This window comes from Salmo salar, chromosome ssa29, assembly GCF_905237065.1.
Source record: "Salmo salar chromosome ssa29, Ssal_v3.1, whole genome shotgun sequence".
NCBI classification, from domain to species: Eukaryota; Metazoa; Chordata; class Actinopteri; order Salmoniformes; family Salmonidae; genus Salmo; species Salmo salar.
Window position 1 is genome coordinate 15,909,385 of NC_059470.1, and position 27,573 is coordinate 15,936,957.

A 27,573-nucleotide genomic window follows, 5' to 3' on the forward strand; every position below is an offset into this window, starting at 1 on the left:
CACATATGGAAACGCTCGCATTAGGTATGCAGTTTAGAACGGCGTTTTCCGTGAATTGCATTTGGGCAAATGTTTGAAAACGACATTTAATTAGCTGCTTCATTACAGGAGTTCCATGTTTAACAACAGGCTTTTGACTAAGATGATAGGCTTGCCTTCCCGTCTTGCGACGACTCCCATTGTTAGGGCAGAAACATAAGCATCTCGTCATTATATACAGATCACTGATAGTATTTTCTGTTGGTCACGTCATTACTGGAAAAAATGTAATCGTTTGTTGACCAGTTAACTTGGATAGGGGGCAGCATTCGGAATTTTGGATGAAAAGCGTGCCAAATTAAACTGCCTGCTACTCAGGCCCAGAAGCTAGGATATGCATATAATTAGTAGATTTGGATAGAAAACACTCAAGTTTCCAAAAGTATTAAAATAATGTCTGTGAATATAAACAGAACTGATATGGCAGGTGAAAACCTGAGGAAAATCCATCCACGAAGTACTATTATTTTAAAAGGCTGTTTTTCCATTGAAAGCCTATCCACCATACAAAGACTTAGGACCCAGTTCACAATCTCTATGGCTTCTTCTACACGTGGCCAGTCTTTAGGCATTGTTTCAGGCTTTTACTCTAAAAAATGAGGGAGATACAGCACTTTCAATGAGTGGACAGTGGAAATTTCCAGACATGAGTCCAGCGCGTGATCGGGAACGCGCCTTTGTTTCTCCTTTTCTATTGACGAAGCTTTTGTCCGGTTGAAATATTATTGATTATTTATGACAAAAACAACCTGAGGATTGATTTTAAACATCGTTTGACATGTTTCTACGAACTATTACTGTACTTTTTAAACTTTTCGTCTGGATATTGAGAGCGCACTTTGTGCCTTTGGATTACGGAACTAAAACGCACCAACAAAACTGAGATTTTTGGACAAAAAGAGGGACATTATCGAACAAAACGAACATTTATTGTGTAACATGGAGTCCTGGGAGTGCCACCAGGTGAAGATCAAAGGTAAGTGATTAATTTTAACGCCATTTCTGACTTTTGTGACATCTCTCCTTGGTTGGAAAATCGCTGTATGGTTTTCTGTGGCTAGGCGCTGACCTAACATAATCGCATGGTGTGCTTTTGCTGTAAAGCCTTTTTGAAATCTGACACAACGGCTGGATTAACACGACATTTATCTTTAATCCTATGTATAAAACTTGTATCTTTCATCAATGTTTATGATGAGTATTTCATGTGGCTCTCTGAAATTTCACCGGATGTTTGTTTGAGACAATGATTACTGAACATAACGCGCCAATTTCAACTGAGGTTTTTGGACATAAAGAGGGACATTATCAAACAAAACAAACATTTATTGTGTAACATGAAGTCCTGTGAGTGCCATCTGATGAAGATCAAAGGTAAGTGATTCATTTAAATCGCCATTTATGACTTGTGAGGCCTCTCCTTGGCTGGAAAATGGCTGTATGGTTCTGTGACTAGGCGCTGACCTAACATAATCGCATGGTGTGCTTTCGCCGTAAAGCCTTTTTGAAATCGGACACTGTGGTTGGATTAACAAGAAGTTTATCTATAAAATGGTGTATAATACTTGTATGTTAGAGGAATTGAAATTATGGGATTTCTGTTTTGAATTTGGCACCCTGCAATTTCACTGGCTGTTGTTGAGGTGGGACGCTACCGTCCCACTTATACCAGAGAGGTTAATGAGGGTCAGTTAGTCAGCAGCAAAATTGACCGAAATTCCCATCCCTAAATTGGATATGAAATAGAGGTCGACCGATTAATTGGAATGGCCGATTAATTGGGGCCGATTTCAAGATTTCATAACAATCGGAAATCGGTATTTTTGGACGGCGATTTTTTTAAAAATGTTTTTCTTAGACCTTTATTTAACTAGGCAAGTCAGTTAAGAACACATTCTTATTTTCCAATGACGGCCTAGGAACGGTGGGTTAACTGCCTTGTTCAGGGGCAGAACGACAGATTTTTACCTTGTCAGCTCAGGGATTCAATCTTCCAACCTTACGGTTAACTAGTCCAACGCTCTAACCACCTGCTTTACGTTGCACTCCATGAGGAGCCTGCCTGTTACGCGAATGCAATAAGAAGCCAAGGTAAGTTGCTAGCTAGCATTAAACTTATCTTATAAAAAACAATCAATCAATCATAATCACTAGTTAACTACACATGGTTGATGATTACTAGTTTATCAAGCCTGTCCTGCGTTGCATATAATCGCTTAGGTACACGTTGCTCCAACCATAAACATCAATGCCTTTCTTAACCTCTCTAGGGCAGGCGGGACGAATTCGTCCCACCTACGTAACAGCCAGTTGAATCCTGTGGCGCGATTTTCAAATACCTTAACCTGTTGGGGATAGGGGGCAGTATTTGCACGGCTGGATAAAAACGTACCTGATTTAATCTGGTTACTACACCTGCCCAGTAACTAGAATATGCATATAATTATTGGCTTTGGATAGAAAACACCCTAAGGTTTCTAAAACTGTTTGAATGGTGTCTGTGAGTATAACAGAACTCCTATGGCAGGCCAAAACCTGAGAAGATTTCAAGCAGGAAGTGGCCTGTCTGAGAAGTAGTGTTGCATCTTGGCTCTTTTTATTGAAGACTCAGGATCTGTGCAATAACGTGACACTTCCTATGTCGTCCATAGGGTCTCAGAGCCCGGGAAAACGTTGAACGATATCGAGGCAGGCTCTGGCTGAAACACTTTATCGCTTTTGGCAAGTGGCCACTCAGAGTACTATGGGCTTAGGCGCGTGCCCGCTTCGACCGAATGGTTTCTTTTCCTTTGTCTGTTTATCTAAACGCAGATTCCCGGTCGGAATATTAATCGCTTTTTTATGAGAAAAATGGCATAAAAATTGATTTTAAACAGCACTTGACATGCTTCGAAGTACGGTAATGGAATATTTAGAATTCTTTTGTCACGAATTGCGCCATGCTCGTCACCCTTATTTACCCTTTCGGATAGTGTCCTGAACGCACGAACAAAACGCCGCTGTTTGGATATAACGATGGATTATTTTGGACCAAACCAACATTTGTTATTGAAGTAGAAGTCCTGGGAGTGCATTCTGACGAAGACAACAAAGGTAAGAACATTTTTCTTATAGTAAATCTGACTTTGATGAGTGCTAAACCTGCTGGGTGTCTAAATAGCTAGCCCTGTGATGCCGGGCTATCTACTGAGAATATTGCAAAATGTGCTTTCACCGAAAAGCTATTTTAAAATCGGACATATCGAGTGCATAGAGGAGTTATGTATCTATAATTCTTAAAATAATTATGCTTTTTGTGAACGTTTATCGTGAGTAATTTAGTAAATTCACCGGCAGTGTTCGGTGGGAATGCTAGTCACATGCTAGTCACATGCTAATGTAAAAAGCTGGTTTTTGATATAAATATGAACTTGATTGAACAAAACATGCATGTATTGTATAACATAATGTCCTAGGGTTGTCATCTGATGAAGATCAAAGGTTAGTGCTACATTTAGCTGTGGTTTGGGTTTATGTGACATTATATGCTAGCTTGAAAAATGGGTGTCTGATTATTTCTGGCTGGGTAGTCTGCTGACATAATCTAATGTTTTGCTTTCGTTGTAAAGCCTTTTTGAAATCGGACAGTGTGGTTAGATTAACGAGAGTCTTATCTTTAAAATGGTGTAAAATAGTCATATTTTTGAAAAATTGAAGTAATAGCATTTTAAGGGATTTGAAAATTGCGCCACAGGATTCAACTGGCTGTTGAGTGGCCTGAGAGGTTAAAAATCCTATTACTTCAATTTCTCAAACATATGACTATTTTACAGCTATCATCAGATGACACACCTAGGACATTATGTTATACAATACATGCATGTTTTGTTCAATCAACTTCATATTTATATCAAAAAATAGCTTTTTACATTAGCATGTGACGTTCAGAACTAGCATACCCCCCGCAAACTTCCGGGGAATTTACTAACAATTTACGAAATTACTCACGATAAACGTTCACAAAAAGCATAACAATTATTTTAAGAATTATAGATACAGAACTCCTCTATGCACTCGATATGTCCGATTTTAAAATAGCTTTTTGGTGAAAGCACATTTTGCAATATTCTAAGTACATAGCCCAGCCATCATGGGCTAGCTATTTAGACACCCGGCAAGTTTAGCCTTCACCAAAATCAGATTTACTATTATAAAAGTTTGATTACCTTTTGTTGTCTTCGTCAGAATGAACTCCCAGGACTGCTACTTCAATAACAAATGTTGGTTTGGTCCAAAATAATCCATCGTTATATCCGAATAGCGGCATTTTGTTCGTGCGTCCCAGACACTATCCGAAATGGTAAATCAGGGTCGTGCGCATGGCGCAATTCGTGACACAATTTCTAAATATTCCATTACCGTACTTTGAAGCATGTCAACCGCTGTTTAAAATCAATTTTTATGCAATTTATCTCGTAAAAAAGCGATAATATTCCGACCGGGAATCTCCTTTTCGGCAAACAGAGGAAAAAACACAAAGACTGGGGCGGCCAGTGCACGCGCCTAAGCCCACAGTCCCTTGATCGGCCACTTGAGAAAGGCGATAATGTGTTTCAGCCTGGGGCTGGAATGACGACATTCAGGTTTTTCCCGGGCTCTGAGAGCCTATTGGAGCCGTGGGAAGTGTCACGTTATAGCAGAGATCCTTTGTAATTGAATGAGATGTCAAAGAAAGACAATAAATGATCAGACAGGCCACTTCCTGTAAAGGAATCTCTCAGGTTTTGACCTGCCATTTAGTTCTGTTATACTCACAGACACCATTCAAACAGTTTTAGAAACTTTGGAGTGTTTTCTATCCAAAGCCAATAATTATATGCATATTCTAGTTACTGGGCAGGAGTAGTAACCAGATTAAATCGGTACGTTTTTTATCCAGCCGTGTCAATACTGCCCCCTAGCCCTAACAGGTTAAAATCAATATACAAGTATATATTTTTAAACGTGCATATTTAGTTAATATTGCCTGCTCATATGAATTTCTTTTAACTAGGGAAAATGTGTCACTTCTCTTGCAAACAGAGTCAGGGTATATGCAGCAGTTTGGGCGCCTGGCTCGTTACGAACTGTGAAGACTATTTCTTCCTAACAAAGACAGCCGACTTCGCCAAATGGGGGATGATTTAACAAAAGTGCATTTGCGGAAAAAAAGCACAATTGTTGCATGACTGTACCTAACCATAAACATCAATGCCTTTCTTAAAATCAATACACAGAAGTATATATTTTTAAACCCGCATATTTAGCTAAAAGAAATCCAGGTTAGCAGGCAATATTAACCAGGTGAAATTGTGTCATTTTGCGTTCATTGCACGCAGTCAGGGTATATGCAAAAGTTTGGGCCGCCTGGCTCGTTGCGAACTAATTTGCCAGAATTTTACGTAATTATGACATAACATTGAATGTTGTGCAATGTAACAGGAATAACGTTTTGTTTTCGAGATGATAGTTTCCGGATTCGACCATATTAATGACCTAAGGCTCGTATTTCTGTGTGTTATTATGTTATAATTAAGTCTATGATTTGATAGAGCAGTCTGAGCGATGGTAGGCAGCAGCAGGCTCGTAAGCATTCATTCAAAATAACACTTTCGTGCGTTTTGCCAGCAGCCCTTCGCAATGCATTGCGCTGTTTATGACTTCAAGCCTGTCAACTCCCAAGAGGAGGCTGGTGTAACCGATATGAAATGGCTAGCTAGTTAGCCGGGTGCGCACTAATAGCATTTCAAACGCCACTCGCTCTGAGACTTGGAGTAGTTGTTCCCCTTGCTCTGCATGGGTAACGCTGCTTCAAGGGTGGCTGTTGTCGATGTGTTCCTGGTTCGAGCGAGGAGAGGGACGGAAGCTATACTGTTACACTGGCAATACTAAAGTGCCTATAAGAACATCCAATAGTCAAAGGTATATGAAATACAAATCGTATAGAGAGAAATAGTCCTATAATTCCTATAATAACTACAACCTAAAACATCTTACCTGGGAATATTGAAGACTCATGTTAAAAGGAACCATCAGCTTTCATATGTTCTGAGCAAGGAACTTAAACGGTAGCTTCTTTACATGGCACATATTGCACTTTTACTTTCTTTTCCAACACTTTGTTTTTGCATTATTTAAACCAAATTGAACATGTTTCATTAATTTATTTGAGGCTAAATTGATTTTATTGATGTATTATATTAAGTTAAAATAAGTGTTCATTCAGTATTGTTGTAATTGTCATTATTCCAAATAAATAAAAATTAAAAACCGCCGAATAATCGGTATCGGCATTTTTTTTGGGGTCCTCCAATAATCGGTATCGGCGTTGAAAAATCATAAAAAAATCGGTCGACCTCTAATATAAAAGACTAAAAACAGCAAATCAGCTCCAAGTGATTTTAATTTTGGAAATCTATTCCAAAGTATTCCCACACTTGGAGAGATATACGGTGTTTGTGACCGTATACAAAGGTAAGCAAGGTTTGAAATGATTACGTTTTAGTCAAATATTATATCTGTTTGGGCGATCATCCCCTGCGATCAATTTGCAGCTCCAGCCCCATGACCATCCACTCAAGAAAAAACAAATTTGGCCCCAAGCTGAATCTAGTTGAACATCACTGCTGTATGCCATCTGAATGTTAATAGGGGTGACGTCCTTCTGAACAAAGCATATAGACAGATAGAGAACAGAGAGCATTATTCCCCTTGTTTGTCGCCGCTTCTCTTTACGCCGAGTCCAATAGCGCGCTCTGGCACAGAGCAGACAACCAATTAACACCTCCTTTACTGGGATGCCTCAAGGCTGTGAGAGGAAAACACAGGAAAATGTGCCTGTCACCCCCCATTCCCCTCCCCTCCCCGGTTAGGCATGGAGCTAAAAGGGAGGACTTTGTGATGAAGGGCAAGAAAAGCACTATCATAAACTGTATAGAAAATACGCATATATACACACACACACACATACATACTAATGCATAAGAAGACCTTGTTTATATCATTTACTGACAAACCAGACTAACAACTAACATGAGTGTGATTGGTGTGTTCTCTAGCAGCCCAGCACTGTTACCAAGGAGGAGAGGCAGTAGTTCCCTTTTTCATGACTCTCTCACATGACGCAACCACACACACACACACACACACACACACACACTGCAGGTGATGTTCTGTGCAAGGGCAGAGCTCACATTCGGGAGCTCTGTTGTCACACACCCGGTTGTCATGGCTACACTCTCCTACTCTCCCAGCACGCCCGTGATATTTACAACCAGCGCGCTCTCACCTCTGAGCGAGGTGGTGGGGGTTGGGCAAGGTGGAGGTCTCTACAGACTAACACAGCCGTAAAACACCACACACCCCCCAAATATGTCCAACCCACTCCAAATAGCTCCTCCCAGTCCGCCTGCATTGCGCCAAAGAGAGCTGCATCTTTGAGGGAGGTTTTCGTCGCCCAGCTCGCATACCTCAGCATCATCGTCGGGCTACTTCTCATTCAGAGCCCGTGCTTCCCTCTCTGACACAGGCAGCGCCGCAGACATTTTCTTCACTCAGCATTATTCAGCGAGAGGACAAGACCAATGTGTAGGCTACAACAAACACCAAGCATTCTTCTACAGTTGATGAAATACACAGCTCCAGGGATAGGTGAGACAGGGAATCTTAAGATGTTATGGTGGACCTGAGCTTAGCTTGATGAGTTCATTACAGTACACTGCTGCTACTGCTACCACCACCACCACCCATAAATCCCTTTCTCTCCATCTCAAGAGGAAATGGAGAGTGAGGGGATGTTGGAGGGAGGGGGGGAAAAGGTGAATCAGCATTCTGTGCACCCTCCTTCCCTACACACAGATGCTGAGATGGATGGTTCCTATTATGACAGGCGCACAGAGATCCAGGGCAGTCAGACTGACAGTCAGTCAAATGCAAAGATACAGCAGTGTCTTGGGAGAGCGAATAGCATGTCATCCAGATGGTAGCATGATGAGATGAGTAATCTATTATGTCACGGTTGGGTAATAACTAGTGGGGGGGGGGTATAGTTACATTTTGACTCAAAGTATTGATTTGTAAAAAACACACACACACACACCTTTATTTTTGCTAGTTACCGTTAGCTAGCACTAGTCTGCTGTACCTGCGCCAAAACTCTGGAATGTTTTATCCTATAGCTTGTTCATTTATTTTTTTATAGTGAGACATGTTTTCAGCACTTGTATTCCCATGACTGATCAAAACTCATTTTCTGATGCTATCGTCTCTCTGCATCAAACATACACTGAGCAACACGTTTGGAACGTCAAATCACGATAAAAATAAAATATCACAATCCATATAGAATCGTGATAGTATCGTGAGGTCCCTGGCAATTCCCAACGTAATTTGAGATTTTTTTTTTTATATCAGATTTAAAAATACGGCCCAATAAAATAAATTGCAACAAATATTATTGTACATAGCCGAGTGTTTCACAATGGAGGTTGTAGTGTTTATCATCTAGCACCTAAACAATTGCTAGCGGCAGCCTACATGTAGGTAGTGTATAGGAAAAATACAGTACAGACTGACACATTAAAAGCAGTCAACTGATAAGAGTTTATCCTGGTATCCTTAATACTTTAAACGTGGAGCGCTTAGATACAGAACAGTTAAAGGGTCTGCCATTCACAGAGATTAGAAATGGGTTTGGAGCTCAGGTGCCTTCTCTTTCAACCAGAATTATTTGTTTCATTGTGCTTTGAAAAACAGACACGCACCTGTCTGGTAAGTGCAAAGCTCAGCTGCAAAGCAGGGGGTATCACAACAGTTATACGCTTGGATAAACCGCTTTTAATCATTCACACACACCGTGCAAACGCACTCAAAACAGGAGCTACTCTGTGGCGAGCACACACACACACTCGATTCAAACCTCTACCACAGCAAGTCAAAGCAGGCTACAGTCAGTGTCTATTGGGTTTCCAAGCAGGTTTCAGGATCTAGTTAACGAGGTTCTCAACAAATCAATAATTTCACAATTGACTACGTCCCATGTGCAAAAATGTGTTGTTGATGGAACATGGGCAATTGGCCTGGCCCAGGGCTGAAGAAGCCAGTGGCCATATCTGAATACCCATATTAGCGTACTACATAGTATGTACTCATCGTCACGTACCGTTTAGTAAGCAGTATGACACAGCCTGATAGTCGGCAATCACATTCGACCTAAACAGGAACCCACATAAGCCCATCCATCCTATTTAAAAATGACTAAAGATGGAACCAAATGATCTGTTTCTTATCTCAACATATTTATTACAGAAACCAAAGTGCTGTAACATACATTACCAGTCAAAAGTCTGGACACACCTACTCATTCAAGGGTTTTTCTTTATTTTTTACTATATTCTACACAGCAGAATAATAGTGAAGACATCAACACTATGAAATAACACATATGGAATCATGTAGTAACCAAAAAAAAGTGTTAAACAAATTATACATTTATTTTATATTTGAGATTCTTCAAAGTAGCCACCCGTTGCCTTGATGACATCTTTGAACACTCTTGGTATTCTCTCAACCAGCTTCACCTGGAATGCTTTTCCAACAGTCAAAGGAGCTCCCACATATGCTGAGCACTTGTTCGCTACTTTTCCTTCACTGTAGTAGCCATGCTGGTTAAGTGTGCCTTGAATTCTAAATAAAATCACCAGTGTCACCAGCAAAGCACACCTACACCCCCTTCATGCTTCACAGTGGGAACCACACATCCGATAATGCGTTCACCTACTCTACGTCTCACAAAGACAACAATTGGAACCAAAAATCTCAAATTTGGACTAAACAGACCAAAGTACAGATTTCCACCGATCTAATGTCCATTGCTCGTGTTTGTTGGCCAAAGCAAGTCTCTTCTTATTGGTGTCCTTTAGTAGTGGTTTCTTTGCAGCAATTCGACCATGAAGGCCTGATTCACGCAGTCTCCTTGAACTCTGTGAATCATTTATTTGGGCTGCAATCTGAGGTGCAGTTAACTCTAATGAACTTATCCTCTGCAGCACAAATAACTCTGGGTCTTCTTTTCCTGTGGCGGTCCTCATGAGAGCCAGTTTCATCATAGCACTTGATGGTTTTTGCGACTGGACTTGAAAAAAACCTTCAAAGTTCTTGACATTTTCCGTATTGACTGACCTTCATGTCTTAAAGTAATGGACTGTTGTTACTTTTTGCTTATTTGAGCTGTTCTTGCCATAATATGGACTTGGTCTTTTACCAAACAGGGCTATCTTCAGTATACCACCCCTAACTTGTCACAACATAACTGATTGGCTCAAACGCATTAAGGAAAGAAGGCACACCTGTTAATTGAAATGCATTCCAGGTGACTACCTCATGAAGCTGGTTGAGAGAATGCCAAGAGTGTGCAAAGCTGTCATCAAGGCAAAGGGTGGCTACTTTGAAGAATCTCAAATATAAAATAAATGTTAAATTTGTTTAACACTTTTTTGGTTACTACATGATTCCAATTGTGTCATTTCATAGTTTTGATGTCTTCACTATTATTCTACAATATAGAAAACAGTAAAAAATAAAGTAAAAGCCTTGAATGAGTAGGTGTATTCAAACTTTTGACTGGCACTGAATAAATAAAAAGTCTAGTACACAAACATTTTCAAATGTTCAAATCGAAAGCCTATTGCACACAAAAACGTGGCCAGTAGGTTGCGCCGCAAATTCAGAACCGTTGGACAGCAACAAACTAAAGCACTGATCATTGGGAACAAGATCAGAATGACTGCTAAGTTTTGATCCATAAATAAATAAAATAGGTAGCCTAGCCTACAGAACTAAAACAATCTATTTGCTCAAATCAAAAGGCCTGATTAGCATGACATCAATCACGTAGCGACTTTCCGAGTCCCTGGTGCCGACACATTCAGAAATCAAAAGATGGTTTAGTTTAAATGCTCTGATGAAGGTCCAGAGAACAAGAAACACATGAGAACACACAACCCCCCATAAAAAAATACTTATGTCTTTAAAGATGTAGCCTACGATGTAATACTCCTGATAATGTTGAGAACAAAAACTACTTAGCCTACATTTGAACACCAACGTAGAAGCGTCGCTATTTGACATCTTCCCAATTAAGTAGCCTAGTTTTGATGTTTGGCTACTTGAAAGAACTAGGGCCTATCACTCGCAGCCCACCTCATCCAGTGCACTGTGGAAAGTGTGCATCGAATTCTACTAGATGAAAAGCTGAGATGAGTATAACCTCCTGGCATTTAAACCACTCGATTTTCGAAAATGTACCTACTACAAAAATATCATATTTTTGAATACTGATAATGGGGTCATGATCGATTGCATCGATTCCTGCTATTCGTTGATTTCGGTACGACATCCGCATACCTACTTGATCAGCTGTTGTCAAAGCTGAAATCAGTATGACATCCGGGCATTTAAAGTATACTGCGTTTTCAAAACGTCGCATACTATTATACTCTTTTTTCCCCCCCACATACTCAAAACGGCCTACTATTTAGGGCGCAAGTATGGGTATTCTGACACGGCAAGTGTCTGTTCAGTGTGTTGCGACCGAATTGGAACTTTTATGACCCCCCCCTCCTCCCACCCTTGCGCTCACTTCCCCTAAGCAGCATTCATATGCTAATTGGTGGGCGATTGTGCAGGCCAGCGGCCTGGAATTCCTCTCCACAAAGAGAGGGGAGAGAGAGGGCCAGGCCAGTTTAAAATCACAGGCTAGGCCCAGTGTCAGGGGCTGCACAGTCATAGAGCCTGATGTGGGCTCACCAACACAGAGTGTGAGGAGTCTCCCCCACGATTGGTTGTTTGGAATGTTATCCTAGTTTGTTATGTTGACTAGAACCCCGCCTGGTCTGTTGTATTGCTTTCACTTTCCTTTGTTTTTAATTTCTCCTCATCTATTTGCACCGGAGGGCATCATCTTCCGCTCCCTCCAGTGAGGGTGTGGTCCTGTGGGGGGTAGGTAGCGTGAGGAATATCCTCCAGAGAGGTCCAGACAAAGGCCCAGCCCATTGCACACATACCCCCTCATCCCTCTCACACACACACGAGACAGAGAGCAGGTGGGCCAATTCTGCTACCCAGGGCCCCCCCAGATGCAACGGAAGCTAATTGGGCTGCTCACTGCTGGGCCCCACTATGAATTATTAATCCACCTCCTCTATCAGAGATCAGAGGTTTGACAGGGCAGGGCTGTGACAAGGTGCCCTGTGACACACACACACACACACAATGCTGTTTAACCCTGCGCACGGTGTTAACTAAGGTGAAAGAAGGCATACACGTGCAGATGGACAACAAAGGCAAAATGTCTCTGTTGTACTTCAAAGAGTTGTGTCTCCCCTTGGAACTTGATCTCTGATGAGATATTCCAAGTTTTGGTTTTGCAGTGTGGTCTTGAATATTCAACAAAAGAAGCAGGGCCCCATACAAACATGGAGCAGCCTAATCCCCATCTAGCAGGAAGGGAGCAGAGCGAGGGCACAGAAAACCTGCATTAAAAAGAGGATGAAAGGAATCACTCTCTATTGAACCCCACTGTACACTGGAACGTTGTCTGGCCATCCGGCAAAGAAAGAAAGAAAGACAAGTTCAAAGCCGGAGTTTGTGACTAATCTTCTTTTAAGTGGCCAACATATTGAAATACCACACGGGATATTTGCCTTTTGTAACACACAGATCAACGTTATATTGTTACATATTATTCCTTGGTCTTTGAAGGGACTAAGAGTGAGAGTTAGTGAAGTGATAAGATGGGGATGGAGCTTCTCGAGCTGCTCCCTTCATGGCCAGGTGTCTGACTGAATATTTCATGAAGCCTTGGTGCAGCCGGTACACAAAGGCCGTTTTCAAAGGCCGTAGCCAGCAGCACCACACAGCTGTCAGTTCGGCGTGGGACGCAAACAACTTTCAGTGCGGCTAAAATTAAATTAGCGGACGGGGCGAGAGAGAGCAACCCTGCAGTCACTTCACACAGGACAAGGCACAAAAAAAATATTTTTGGAACAATAAGTACAGTGTTGCTTTTACAGTGAGAAGATTGAAGTAGCCTGCCACAGAAGGGTGCCCAATTGAACGAGACAAATGCGCACACACAAGTTCACCCACAGCACTACAGTAAATAGCCTACGGCAGATCAAGCATGCACGTGCACACACACACGTTGCACAGAGAGGAAGTACATAGAACTGTAGTCTGCAGTGCTACTCCCAAAATATAAACAGACGTCACACACAAATACTGCACAACTCAATGTAACTTTAACTATGCAGCGCTACAAGCTACAGTACAGGGCAACGGTCCAGAGGTCACCATGCCACCGGTTTACTGGTCCCCATGCCACGCTGGAGTAGTGAATAGAGCTAGAAATATGCAAGGTGTCAAGGGTGCCTTTCTTAGACACCGGTAGAGGAGAGGGCCGAGGAGGGACAGGAGAGTGAAGCTGCGAGGAGAAAGGGGGTATAAACCATGCCACACTGCATCAAAGCTGCTTTCTCAATGAAGAAGTAACATTGCTATGCCATGTTGTCAACTTCACAGAACATCTAAGGAAGGAGATAGCTGAGAGAGTTGAGACCGACCTGATTGCTCCAGGCGCAGTACAGGTCACAGAGAGCGCTCCAGTTGTTGTTCATCACGCAGTCCAGCACCTTGAGGTGAGCCATGATTTGCTACGGGGGGGGGGGCACTGCCCCAGGGCTGCCTGTCAGTGTCAACTGTGTATCCCCCCAACCCTGGCTGTTGCCAATCGTGCTCCGATGTCCTGGCACAGCAGGGGGTATAAACAGGGTGGACAACACGTCATCAGGAGGCGGCAGAGGGGGTAGCATCCCTATGCCCATCTGTGCGTCCAGCGGGCATTCTGTCAGATGTGGGCATCCCCTTCAAAGCTCATTAACACTATCTTAATAATGCATACATTCGTACTCTGCAGGACCAGTGAACACATAAATACACCACAAAAAAGACGGGATGCAGGAGATCCTCAGAGACTTTGGTGTCTGTTGCCGTGACAAAAGAGAGACATCAATGCTCCTTGGTTACGGTCCAATTCTAAGTTGATGGACAGGAGTATCCATGGTTACCTACGAGTGACAGAATTGGGAGCTACACCTGCAGAGTCCTGGGAGGCAGATTCTCCCTCCCTCTCCCCTCCTCTTGACAGTCTTCTCAGCAGGCTGTGCTGTGAGACTCTCGGTGCCGGTGTCTGCAGCCGTGCCAGGCGGTCGGAGGAGCTGTGACAGCTTGCACCGATCGGAAGGGGTGCTGCGTCAGAGAGGGCACTAAACCGACTAGGACAGAAGGCACAAGTCCTCTACCTCCCCCCGCTGCTGACAGTCCTGAAACCAACTCTACTCCAGCAAGACGAGAACAGGTAAGAGACACTGCAACTGCGCCCACTCACCTATACTGTCAAATGTAAAAGTCATTATGAAAGACGGTAAAGTCTTAAGAAGCTCCTAGCTGTGTTGTCTTGGGTGAGACGGAGAGGATTCTGCAGTGCATCTGCCTCCACAGCGGAGTCCTGAGTGACTCTGCAGTTTGCAGGCAATGCGGGTACTCTCACCGGCTTCCTTCCTTTATATATTTATTTACTAATTTTAGCATAAATCTATTTTCTTCACAGGAGGAATACTCCCTGGATGACAGCAAGTGAAAGGAGTGACGCAGCCCCACCCTCAAAACAGACGGAGCACGTCCAAAGTTTCTCGCCCGAGTAAAGAAATAAACATCCAGTCAAACCCGGCTTTTCTTAACAGTCTCTTATCTCGGTATCTCAAAAACAAAACCAACAAAACCCAAGAGACTGGATTAGCTAAAAGAATATGAGAGCACTGGATTACTGAAGGGTGAATATGCAGAGTTGTGTGCTGCTGGAACCCTTGATGCTCTATCATATCCAGAGGGTTATTATTTTGCGACATTAAACACTTTCATCACTGAAACCTGTGATGCTCACATCAGAACCCAACAAATTACCGAGGCCATGACCAATTACCAGCCTAACAGTGCCAGACAATGAGTTTGAGTCGAGGGCTACAGGGCCTTCATGCATTTTTAATACTACCTTACTAGACACATAAAAACACATGCACGCACACAATAAATTAGAGAACCACAGGATGTCAGCTTGCCACTGCCTGAAGGGAAAAGCTCAACGATCCAATAGCCTGTGTGCATAGGGATAGCTAAAACCAACACACACTGTAACACTGCCAACCCATACCTCTAGCCCAATTGCTGCAGAATTTAGACCTATGTGAAAGAAAGACTGCATCTAGCATGTTTAGGCTAGAATCAGCTTATGAAACCCTAACCCATCTTTCTATTGTTAGTTATTGTGATAATAACTCTATGTGGAATGGATCTAGGTGACAGAGGAATAGGTTTGGGGATCAACATATATCAGAGGTGGCTGACAGTGTAGGCAGCAGCACGTTCAGGGGACCACTGTGGGTCAGAAGGCTACAAAACACACTGGTGTCAGGCAGGTCACTCTGGCCACACTCATCATGTCTAGACTGGATGACCCCCTCGGGGCCCCATCCACGGCACCGCATCAACAAAGTGGGAGGATTCATAGCCATTGGCCCCTGTAACCACCGCACTCTCCCAGGTACATAATCACAACCCATGCCTGACTTCGGAAATGACTGCTCTGCTCCTCTCCCTATGAGCATAACCCTTCTAAATAGCCAAAAGGCTAACTGGCAAAATCTAAAATGTGGTGTGACCAATGAAAAGCTGCCGTTTCGTCAATGTAGCTGATGCAAAAGATCAAAGACCACAAAGGCTGTGGAAGGCATGATGGGGACTAAACTAATCCAGACAAATCTGTCAATCTCATACATGCAGCAATGCATAATGTGTCCAAAACATCTGGAAAGAGGAGAGATGAAAAGGGCAAACAACAACAAAGAATTTGGAAAATACCACGTGTGAGCCTCTGCCTATAAATAGCATCTCAACAACATGCTGTCGTAACATCCTGCTGAAACGTGGCTGTGCAACCCCCATCCCATCCTCCCACTACCAGGAATAGGCTGGTCCGGAGCACATCACCCCATTCCCCACCAATATAATCCAATCAATCCTGAGTTATGGATCGTGTGGTGCAGACATGCAGTTCCATCGCTCGTCCCCACACACACACACACACACACACACAAAATCAATGCCGCCCTGCTGCTCTGAACAACACACAGTGCATGCATGTGCCATGGAGGGACAGAGACATGGTATTGTATCACAGTCTAAGCTACACCTACTCTAAATAGCTTAATCTAGGTGAACTGAACTGTGAACCGACATACAGTGGGCTTTGGTGTCAGGTCAACTACAGGTCTCGGTTTCTAAGAATTCCTAATACATTGGCCAAAGGATATCGTACAAAAACACCAAACGTCGGCCTCCGACATTAGGATAAGAACAAAATTCTCTCTACCGTTCCCTCATTCTGCCGTTCATTCATGAAATCATTCATTCATCAGGGTGCCCTTGCTCATTTCCAGTACTGACGCCGACAGGAAATAATGTGGTTTCCTGCCAAGAACCTCAAAGCCCCTACTAACACCAGAGCTCAAGATATGACCCCGATAACAACCTTACGTAAGCTCTCATTGAAAAACACACAGGAAAAGAAGTGAAAGTGCTTTTGGAGGTAGATTTGCAAGTCAGGAGAAAAGCTCATATGCAGGAAATTACTGGTAGGGAAACGAAAAGGACGGGCAACTTCTCCCCATTAGATTTGTGGTCTGAGATCTACGCACATCAAAGGCTTAGATGCCACTGCCAATAATTGAGAGTAATTTGTCTTTATGGGAATCGGTTTGGTATAATAACTGCATGTAGCCTATCAGCTGAAGAGTAGATGGAAGATGACGCAGTTGTACATCAAAGAAACCATATTTTCAAGGCAATTTTTGTTATGGCGGGACATAACAGTGTTAGTCAGCGGCCGTCAAAAGGCATTGAAAGAGACAACTTTTAGCATCTGTGTCGTGTAGAAGGAGTGAGACAGAGAGAAAGAGGGGGGGGTGACAGGATGGCTGATCAGGCTCATAGCAGGAGTTGGCAGCCGGTCACTATTTGGCATGACAATGCCCGTCCCTCTGTACGCACATTCATTCATCCATCCGCACCGACAGTGTTAATCTGTGACTTGATGAATAAAAACTAGAGGGAAACAAATGAAAAAAGAGAAAGGAGAGAGTACGACCGCAATGTAAGGTGGGCGAAGTTGCGTCCTTGTACTTCATACTACTACATATCAGCCTCAGTGTGGCGTGTCTCGAGAGACAGAGAAAGACACAGGCAGCATAGACGCCTTGGGCATATGTAATGGACACCACCTCGGCTTCAGTGAGCATTAGGCTGGTGCTGCAGTGTCTGTCTGCCTGTCTTTCCCCTCCTCCACTTCTTTCTACACCGTCCCTTTATCTTCCAGAAGGACGGGGGCATCCAGGCAGAAGAAGCTGTGACAGTGAGCCAGTTGGAGTAAAGAGAGAGAAAAAAAGAGAGGGAAAGAGAGAAAGAAAAGGGCTGGCGTGTTTTCTACCAGCTAATCTCTCTTCTTCCTGAACCCCTCCCCTCTTCATCCATCCGTCCCTCTCTCCAGTGCCATAATGGCATTCAGCTCATAGCCAGTTTGAGAGAGAGAGATAACATCCAGCAGGGCCAAGCCGTGAGGGGACTTCATCCCTCGACCAGAAGAAAAGATGGGGCATGGTCAATGTGTAGTAGGTAACGGCCACACATACAGTACCAGTCAAAAGTTTGGACACACCAACTATTTCAAGGGGTTTTTCCCTTTATTTTTACTATTTCCTACATTGTTGAATAACAGTGAAGAAATGAGAACTATGAAATAACACATGTATTAACATTTTTAAAAAGTCTTAAAATCAAAATATTTTTTATTTATGAGATTCTTCAAAGTAGCCACCCTTTGCCTCAATGAAAGCGTTGCACACTCTTGGCATTCTCTCAACCAGCTTCATGAGGTAGTCACCTGGAATGCATTTCAAATAACAGGTGTGCCTTCTTTCCTTGTGTTGTGACAATTTAGGGGCGGTACACAGAAGATAGCCCTATTTGGTCCATATTATGGCAAGAACAGCTCAAATAAGCAAAGAGAAACGACAGTCCATTATTACTTTAAAGACATGAAGGTCAGTCAATACAGAACATTTCAGGAACTTTGAAAGTACCTTCAAGAGCAGTTGCGAAAACAATCAAGTGCCATGATGAAACTGGCTCTCATGAGGACCGCCACTGGAATGGAAGAGCAGAGTTACCTCTGCTACAGATGATAAGTTCATTAGAGTTACCAGACACAAATTGTAGCCCAAATAAATGTTTCACAGAGTTCAACATCAACTGTTCAGAGGAGAGTGTGTGAATCAGGCCTTCGTGGTCGAATTGCTGCAAAGAAACCACTACCAAAGGACACCAATAATAAGAAGAGACAGGAGCAATGGACATTAGACAGGTGGAAATCCGTACTTCGGTCTGATGAGTCCCAATGTGAGATTTTTGGATCCAACTGCCGTGTCTTTGTGAGACGCAAAGTTGGTTAACGGATGATCTCTGCATGTGTATTTCCCACCGTAAAGCATGGAGTAGGAGGTGTTATGGTGTGGGGGTGCTTTGCTGGTGACACTGTCGGTTATTTATTTAGAATTCAAGGCACACTTAATTAACCTCTTACATCTAGACGTTCCGCTAGCGGAACACCTGCTCCAATATCCAATGATAGGCGTGGCGCGAATTACAAATTCCTCAAAAATACAAAAAATTGAAGTTTTCAAACATATGACTATTTTAAAGACAAGACTCTCCTTTATCTAACCACACTGTCCGATTTCAAAAAGGCTTTACAGCGAAAGCAAAACATTAGATTATGTCAGCAGACTACCCAGCCAGAAATAATCAGACACCCATTTTTCAAGCTAGCATATAATGTCACAAAAACCCAGAAGACAGCTAAATGCAGCACTAACCTTTGATGATCTTCATCAGATGACACACCTAGGACATTATGTTATACAATACATGCATGTTTTGTTCAATCAAGTTCATATTTATATCAAAAAACAGCTTTTTACATTAGCATGTGACGTTCAGAACTAGCATACCCCCCGCAAACTTCCGGGGAATTTACTAAATTACTCACGATAAACGTTCACAAAAAGCATAACAATTATTTTAAGAATTATAGATACAGAACTCCTCTACGCACTCGATATGTCCGATTTTAAAATAGCTTTTTGGTGAAAGCACATTTTGCAATATTCTAAGTACATAGCCCAGCCATCACGGGCTAGCTATTTAGACACCCGGCAAGTTTAGCCTTCACCAAAATCAGATTTACTATAACAAATGTTATTACCTTTGTTGTCTTCGTCAGAATGCACTCCCAGGACTGCTACTTCAATAACAAATGTTGGTTTGGTCCCAAATAATCCATCGTTATATCCAAATAGCGGCGTTTTGTTCGTGCGTTCCAGAAACTATCCGAAATGGTAAATCAGGGTCGTGCGCATGGCGCAATTCGTGACAAAAAAAAAATTCTAAATATTCCATTACCGTACTTCGAAGCATGTCAACCGCTGTTTAAAATCAATTTTTATGCAATTTATCTCGTAAAAAAGCGATAATATTCCGACCGGGAATCTCCTTTTCGGCAAACAGAGGAAAAAAATCACAAAGACGGGGGCGACCAGGGCACGCGCCTAAGCCCACAGTCCCTTGATCGGCCACTTGAGAAAGGCGATAATGTGTTTCAGCCTGGGGCTGGGATGACGACATTCAGGTTTTTCCCGGGCTCTGAGCGCCCATGGAAGACGTAGGAAGTGTCACGTTAGAGCAGAGATCCTTTGTAAAAGATAGAGATGGCAAAGAAGTTCAAGAAATGGTCAGACAGGCCACTTCCTGTAAAGGAATCTCTCAGGTTTTGACCTGCCATTTGAGTTCTGTTATACTCACAGACACCATTCAAACAGTTTTATAAACTTTGGAGTGTCTTCTATCCAAAGCCAATAATTATATGCATATTCTAGTTACTGGGCAGGAGTAGTAACCAGATTAAATCGGGTACGTTTTTTATCCAGCCGTGAAAATACTGCCCCCTAGCCATAACAGGTTAACTAGCATGGCTACTACAGCGATACACCATCCCATCTGGTTTGCGCTTAGTGGGACTATCATTTGTTTTTCAACAGGACAATGACCCAGCACACCCCCAGGCTGTGTAAGGGCTATTTGACCAAGAAGGAGAGTGATGAGTGCTGCATCAGATGACCTGGCCTCCACAATCACCCGACATCAACCCAAATGAGATGGTTTGGGAAGAGTCTGACCGCAGAGTGAAGGAAAAAAATCAGCCAACAAGTGCTCAGCATATGTGGGAACACCGACTGTTGGAAAAGCCTTCCAGGTGAAGCTGGTTGAGAGAATGCCGAGTGTGCAAAGCTGTCATCAAGGCAAAGGGTGGCGACTTTGAAGACTCAAATATAAAATACATTTAGATTTGTTTAACACTTTTTTGGTTACTACATTATTCCATATGTGTTATTTCGTAGTAGAATAATACTGAAGACATCAAAACTATGTAGAAAAAAAGTAAAAATAAAGAAAAATCCTGGAATGAGTTGGTGTGTCCAAATGATACACACACCACTGCAAAGTAGCTATGAATAGGTGACCTTCAGTCCAACGAGGCCACCCATGTCAGAGCTTCCCATTGTCTCTTCCAGGGAAAAAAAGGGGCAATTGATGGCAGGCTTGATCCAGATAGGGAATGCCCAAAAACACATTGGACACACACTCACAGTCGTGACAATAACAGGCTGAGGGCCAATCTTGGCGTTTGCATACAGGGAAAGCCCTTAGAAAGGACACTCCTGGTAAATTCCCCAAGACAGGGCGTGTGTGTTTCTTGTACGGGGGACATAATGATCTTTCCCTGGGTGGAGTTCAGGTCAGGGGCTTGTGTTGAGGACTTGTTTATATGAAGAAAACCTTGAGGAAAGTGCATTTAGAGGGCATTGAGCTGCAGACGAGGGAGAAGCAGAGCAAATTCGTTTAGTCAAATCTCCATAAATCCAGCTCATTTGTACTTTAACTTAAGCATTGATAAATGACAAAACAAAATTTAAGGAAATATTTACTAAGGATGAGATTAAATCTCAAAAACAAACTTTAGCTCATCGTTACAGTGAAATCATAAAAGGCGTAATTGAGTTTGGGACTTCATGAAAATGTGTCTTCTTTTGACACGAGGAGTGTGGTGTTGGGATAGACTGTGGGAAAGTCTTTCACTTCGAGTTTCCACCCAAACCGGACAGCATTCGCATGGACACTACAGTCCACATGGAGTGCACTGACCACAGAACATCAAACTCACTGTTAAAAATAGAGCTTTCTGGAAACTCGCATTCTGGCTTCAAGAAGAATGTCAGGGAAGGAATAGGGCAGGAAATAACGTTTTTTTTTACTTCAACCCCCAGGGGTTAAATATAGCGTCACAGAAAACATGTCGGAATAGAGGGCGAGTGAAAGACAAGCGCATCGGGGATAAAAGAGCAGGATTTTACGGGGGAGGGAGAGGCTACGTCTAGTGGAAAGAGGAGTGCATCAACAGCACTCAAAACACGGCTACTCCTCTCTCCCTCTCTCTCTCTGAGCAGGGGATGGATCGATACATGTCGGAAAGAGGAAATACAGATAGCCATCGGAGGGTGGGTACAATGACAACCGGCACTGAACTAGTGCAGGAATGCACACCCCTGCATCAACACGAACACGATGAAATGGTTTGAACCATCATAGTCAGAGATAGTTGGTTAGGGAGGGCCAGCGACAGACCTTCCTCACTAACATCCTTTTATAACGGATCAATACGTCACAAATTCTGAGCAAACAACTCAACAGCCATAGTATTATGTGAATGAAAGGGTAGGCAACAGGACCAGAGGTCCTTCTAAATGTGGATTGAGCATCATGTTTGGGTTAGTTGAGAGTGGTAAGAGGGGATCACCCAGGATGAACCCCAGAGCCAGACACTCACGAGGAGAGGGGCCTCAGCTGGTCATGCTGGACCCAGCCCTGAATACGGGGGGGGTTGAGGAGTGGGGTGTGTATGTGGAGTGTTTTTCTCCTAATGACTGTGAGCAGCTGTGCCTAAATTACCCCTGCGTGGCTACCATCACTTTCCTCACAGCCGGGGAGAGGGGGTTAGGTGAAGACAGGCCTTGAAATCTCCCTCATTAAGGAGATGGGAGTGAATGGGACAGAGGGAGCTCCACTACAACCCCCCCAGCCTCTGTCCTGCCCTGGTTGCCTGGGGCCTGAACTCTCATTAGACCCGAGGGAATGGGATTTCATAAGCAGTGGCGCTTGTGTAAGAGACAAGGGATGGAAGTGTGTGTCTGCGTGTGTGTTAGCAGGTACAGAGTAGCACCTGCCCAGTTCCCACATGCCAGGCCGCAGGTGCTGATTATTGCTCACAAAAGGGGGCTTCAGGCGTAAAGAGCACAGCGCTGACACGTGGCTACATCTTTGCATTTCCATCTACCTCCATGTTTGAAAGGAGAAATTGTGAAATAAGAGGGGCATTTGTTCTTCAGGATCCTACATCAACCTCTGGAGGACCTCCCCTTTGACCGCTGTCATTTTTCAAATAGTGGACTGGGACATAGGCCTTTGTGCAGAGCAGTCCTGCATTGTCATCTTTGGGGTCTTTAAAACAGTGGTGTAAAGTACTTAAGGAAAAATACTTTAAAGTACTACTTAAGTAGTTTTTATTGGGTATTCATAACTTTTACTTCACTACATTCCTAAAGAAAATATTGTACTTTTTACTCTATACATTTTCCTGAGAAACCCAAAGTACTCGTTACATTTTGAATGCGTAGCAGGACAGGGAAACTGTGAAATTATCAAGAGAACACATGGTCATCCCTACAGTCTGGCTGACTCACTAAACAGAAATGCATCTTTTGTAAATAATGTCTGAGTGTTTGAGCGTGCCCCTGCCTATCCGTACATTTTAAAAACAAGAAAATGGTGCCGTCTGCTTTGCTTAACATAATGAATTTGAAATGATTTATAATTTTACTTCTACTTTTGATACATAAGTATCAAAAGTACATGCAACTGCTAAAATATACTTAAGTATATTTAAAACCAAATACTTTTACTCAATTACTATTTTACTGGGTGACTTTCACGTTTACTTGAGTAACTTTCTATTAGGATATCTATACTTTTACTCAAGTATGACAATTGGGTACTTGACCACCACTGTCTTTAAGAGCCCTCAGCTGCAATTGTGGACATTTATCATCCAAAAACAAAGTTTGAGACAGGCAATTCCATGGTAATGGAATGACACGGAGACTCAAATGTTTTCCCTTTCAAAATGTATACCAAACAAAAACGATGTATTTCAATGTTTAACAAACAATATAACTATGCACAATGACTACTTTTAACAATTTCCACTGCACATTTTACAAAAACACATTTACAGGAAGAACTGTGCAGATACAAAGTTTGGTAACATAATAAAATTGTGGGAGGTTTTACCGCAATTATGTTAGCAAACTTTGCATTTGCAGTTTTCCAGTAAATTTGTTTTTTTTACTGTGTAAACTGTTCAAAGTAGCAATCTTGCATAGTTGTATGGTTTATTAAACTTAAAAATCCATGGTTTTTGTTTGGCATACATTTTAAAGTGAAAAATTTGAGTCTCAGCATAATTCCATTACCATAGAGTCACCCAGCAGCACAGCGTTAAAGTAAGGCACAGACAAGTGAAACAGCGACAAAATAGGGAAGAAGTGGGACTGTGAGTATGTTTGCTTGCAGTAGTAAGTACCGAGAAAGAGGGGTAAAGAGAAATAAGAGGGGACATTGTAATAAAACATGATAGATGCATAATTATGTGTCTGCTGAAGGATTCAGAATCACCTGCTGTGAAACTGTGGTTATAGTTTAACTTGGTGAAGAGGAAATCTTTAGGTGGCTTGAGAGGTACTAGACTGGAACAACTGCTGGGAGTAAAACCAAACCACAAGGCTACTTCACAGTTCCATGCCTGGCTATAAAAGTCATAGCCTTCCAGAATACGGAACCAAGTATGCTGTAGTTTTTTTAGGTGTTATTCCCCCTCCATGCTTGCTTCCTAATGTATTATAGGGCTTTACTGTCTGCGTCGAGCTTCGATATCTGCACCGCTTCGAACTTGGGACTTCAGAATAACTTACCTCAGACAACTTCCGACTGCCAACGATCACACCTGCACACCTCACTCCCCCTTTCCATGGTGCCCCTCCCTTCCAACACTCCCCTGCCATCTACCCCTTGCTCCCAAAGATTTGACATCCATACAGTACACACTCCTGCACTGGGTAAGAGGATTACGCAGTAGTGGTTTTGCCATGTCGCATGACGGGTTAATCCAAAACATGCTACTGCTATACTGTTATGACATGCAGCCAGCCTCTGATGACGATGATGTAACTGTGGATGCCACTGTGTGTGGGGGCTTGGGATGAGGTTAGAGATGTGTTCTAGAATGTGGCATTTATCTGAGCTTGGTATAGGGCTGGCCAGAAAATGGACAGTAAGATTAGATCAGCAAATGGAAATTATATTTGGACGCCGTAAGCACTCGGAAAGTGGTTATAAAAAAAGAGCAGCGAACTCTGTCACCTCACACGCCGGCAGATGTGAATGCCGTTGCATTGCTCTGTAACACTTAAAATCACTCAGCGGGAGTTTGTTCATAGAAACTTTGCACCGGGATTCACAGCAGCGCAAAAGGTCATGGGTTTATGAAAGTGAGGATCATTATCACACAACAGCGTCGCGTAGTGTCTTTTTAATAGCATTCAGCAAGTGTTGGTGACGGTCAGCATCAAGTGTACCTATTGGCCTGAAATAACAGAGCCAATAACATGAGCCAACACACACACACACACACCACCTTGTATTCCAGACATAGGCCTATTGATGTACAGGTAACTGCCAAAATAATGGAAACACTTGAGTAAATGAGGCATACAAAGTATTTTGAAAGCAGGCCCTTCCACACAGGTGTGGTTCCTGAGTTAATTAAGCAATCCCATCACGCTCATGTATAAAAATGATAGGCAGGACATTACTTTGCCTACCATGGCTATGCCCCCATAGTATGACAATGCCCCCATCCACACAGGGCAAGAGTGGTCACTGAATGGTTTGATGAGAATGAAAATTATGTAAACCATATGCCATTGCCGTCTTAGTCGCCAGATCTCAACCAAATTGAACACTTATGGGAGATTCTGGAGCAGTGCCTGAGACAGTGTTTTCCACCACCATCAACAACAAAACACCAATGGAATTTCTTGTGGAAGAATGAGTTCCAGATACTTGTAGAATCTATGCCAAGGTGCATTGAAGCGGTTCTGGCTCGTGGTTGCCAAACACCCTATTAAAAAATACACTTTATGGTGGTGTTTGCTTTATTTTGGCAGTTACCTGTACATCGCTAACAACAAGCGTGGCATCAAGTCCTCCATGCATCACAATACAATTTTGTGGGTTACAAAACAATGAAAGCATTACAAGTCTGACCTATTTTAGTCAGTGGGTCTGAGGTAAATGCTATAGTCTCAAATGTGTTGCTGTTCCAACAGGTGGTGTGCATTGTGCTTGTTTCCGGCATAACTGTCAATCACTAGTGAGCGTGAACCAACTGCAACACAGTGCCAGTGTTGATAAAAAGGATCATACTGAAATTACGCCATTAAGAGTAGAGTAGAGTAGAGTATCTCCCTTGAATTGGTTCAGGAACTCTAATCAAAAGGCTTGTTTGAATGACACCCCAGTGATAGACAGCTGTTATCTCTAGACTACATTGGTGATTAAAATGCATTCCTAGGATTTGTGCAAATTTAACAACCTCAATATTACACACATATCCACACCATTTTACTAACTGTCGGGCGGCAATCGGGAGTCTGGACAAATGACCTCGTCAAAAAGCCATTGTCTTCTGGTCGGTGGGCAAGACGCGCCACTGTCACAATTAGAAACAAGCGCTTGTCCGATGTGAGATTGCACCGCAAGCTTACGGGGACTGTCACATTCTCAGCCTTACCACACCTAAAATGTGGGAAAAGTCTTACCTCACAACTTCGAGACACGTCTCTGTGTTTATTCTCTTCATCGTCTTGCCGTGAATCAGTCCAACGTGTCGCCATTATTTCATTTCAAACCACCAAGGCAAAAGTCCTTTGGAGCCCACATTGAGAAAGGGGGAAGAGATCCAAAACCAAGTGATAGGCTACTCCGTCCAGCCACAGTGGAAGCAGGAAGGGTTCTAATCCACACCACAGTCCTCCCTCTTCATTTTCGTTGATTGTAAAACTCTACATGGAATAAACACAGTAGAAAGTTAAAAGATGATGAGATGAAATGAATACATGCACCCTATCCGAGAGCAACAAGCACCTCCCCAGTAGGCCATTTGAATGACTGGGTCTTGTGCTTCTTGGTCTCAGTAAATAATAAAATAGTTTATTAGGCTACATTCACATAAATGTTTACACACTGGTGGAATACCCATGGGGCTTCAAATATACTGTCACATTGTAAACTTTAGTTCATACAATTTCGTTTATGGAAGCAGGCTATTATGCAACGAAAGACCAACATAATAACATATTCAATATAGGCCATCTCTAAACAAATGTAATTGCTTTTGTATTCCACATTCAGTTGCGCATCAGTCCAGGATTCAATTTTGTTGAGAGCACTTCGGCAGGAGATGGCTACTTGTACTGTATTACACTACTATTGCTTGTAAACAATGAACTGTGATTATCATATTCCTGCATGGTCCGATCTCAGTTGCCATCAGATGCAATGAAGTGCGTTGTTGTCATTGTCGCATGATTGTGTTATCCACTTGTTTGACCTAAATCGAGATACTGACGACAGTCGACAGCTGGGTTGCATGGCTTTTGATATGCATGTGGTATAACGACCAAGTCGCTTAGGATATTTTTTTATTTTATTACTTTGTTGCAATGCTTGACCGATGTCCAATGCCAAATGGTCAGGTGTAGATATGCATAATACATAATAAAATGTATATTAATCAAAATACTATTCTGTTTAGAGACACGACTGGATTGCATACACACAGTAGCCTAAGATTGACGCACGAGTTTTCTGGATAGGTTGCCAATGAAAGCACGAGTAAATATCAGCCATCATGCGCCCAAAGCCACACAACGAACTACCACAGAGAACGTTCAATGGAACTATGGTTTATAGTTGTCGCAAAATAGCCACATAATTCGGTCCAGTTCTAAATTGAAACGCTGTCGGCGAGTGTGTTTACGAAAACAACATTGTATCACCACACAAGTTTGTATCAAACAAACAGCAACTGAAGCTGTCGGTAGGACTGTACATCTGCAT

The 27,573-nt window shown here is 42.7% G+C and overlaps 1 protein-coding gene across 1 annotated transcript in view; it reads right to left on the reverse strand.

Annotated features, from left to right (window-relative positions):
- Positions 1–27,573, reverse strand: part of arhgap21a (Rho GTPase activating protein 21a) — a 106,602-nt gene that overhangs the window by 78,586 nt on the left and 443 nt on the right. Inside the window, exon 2 of the mRNA XM_014180994.2 lies at positions 26,274–26,516. Within this exon, the coding sequence (XP_014036469.2) occupies positions 26,274–26,348 (75 nt within the window). The 5' untranslated portion in view covers positions 26,349–26,516. The remainder of the gene's footprint in view (positions 1–26,273; positions 26,517–27,573) is intronic.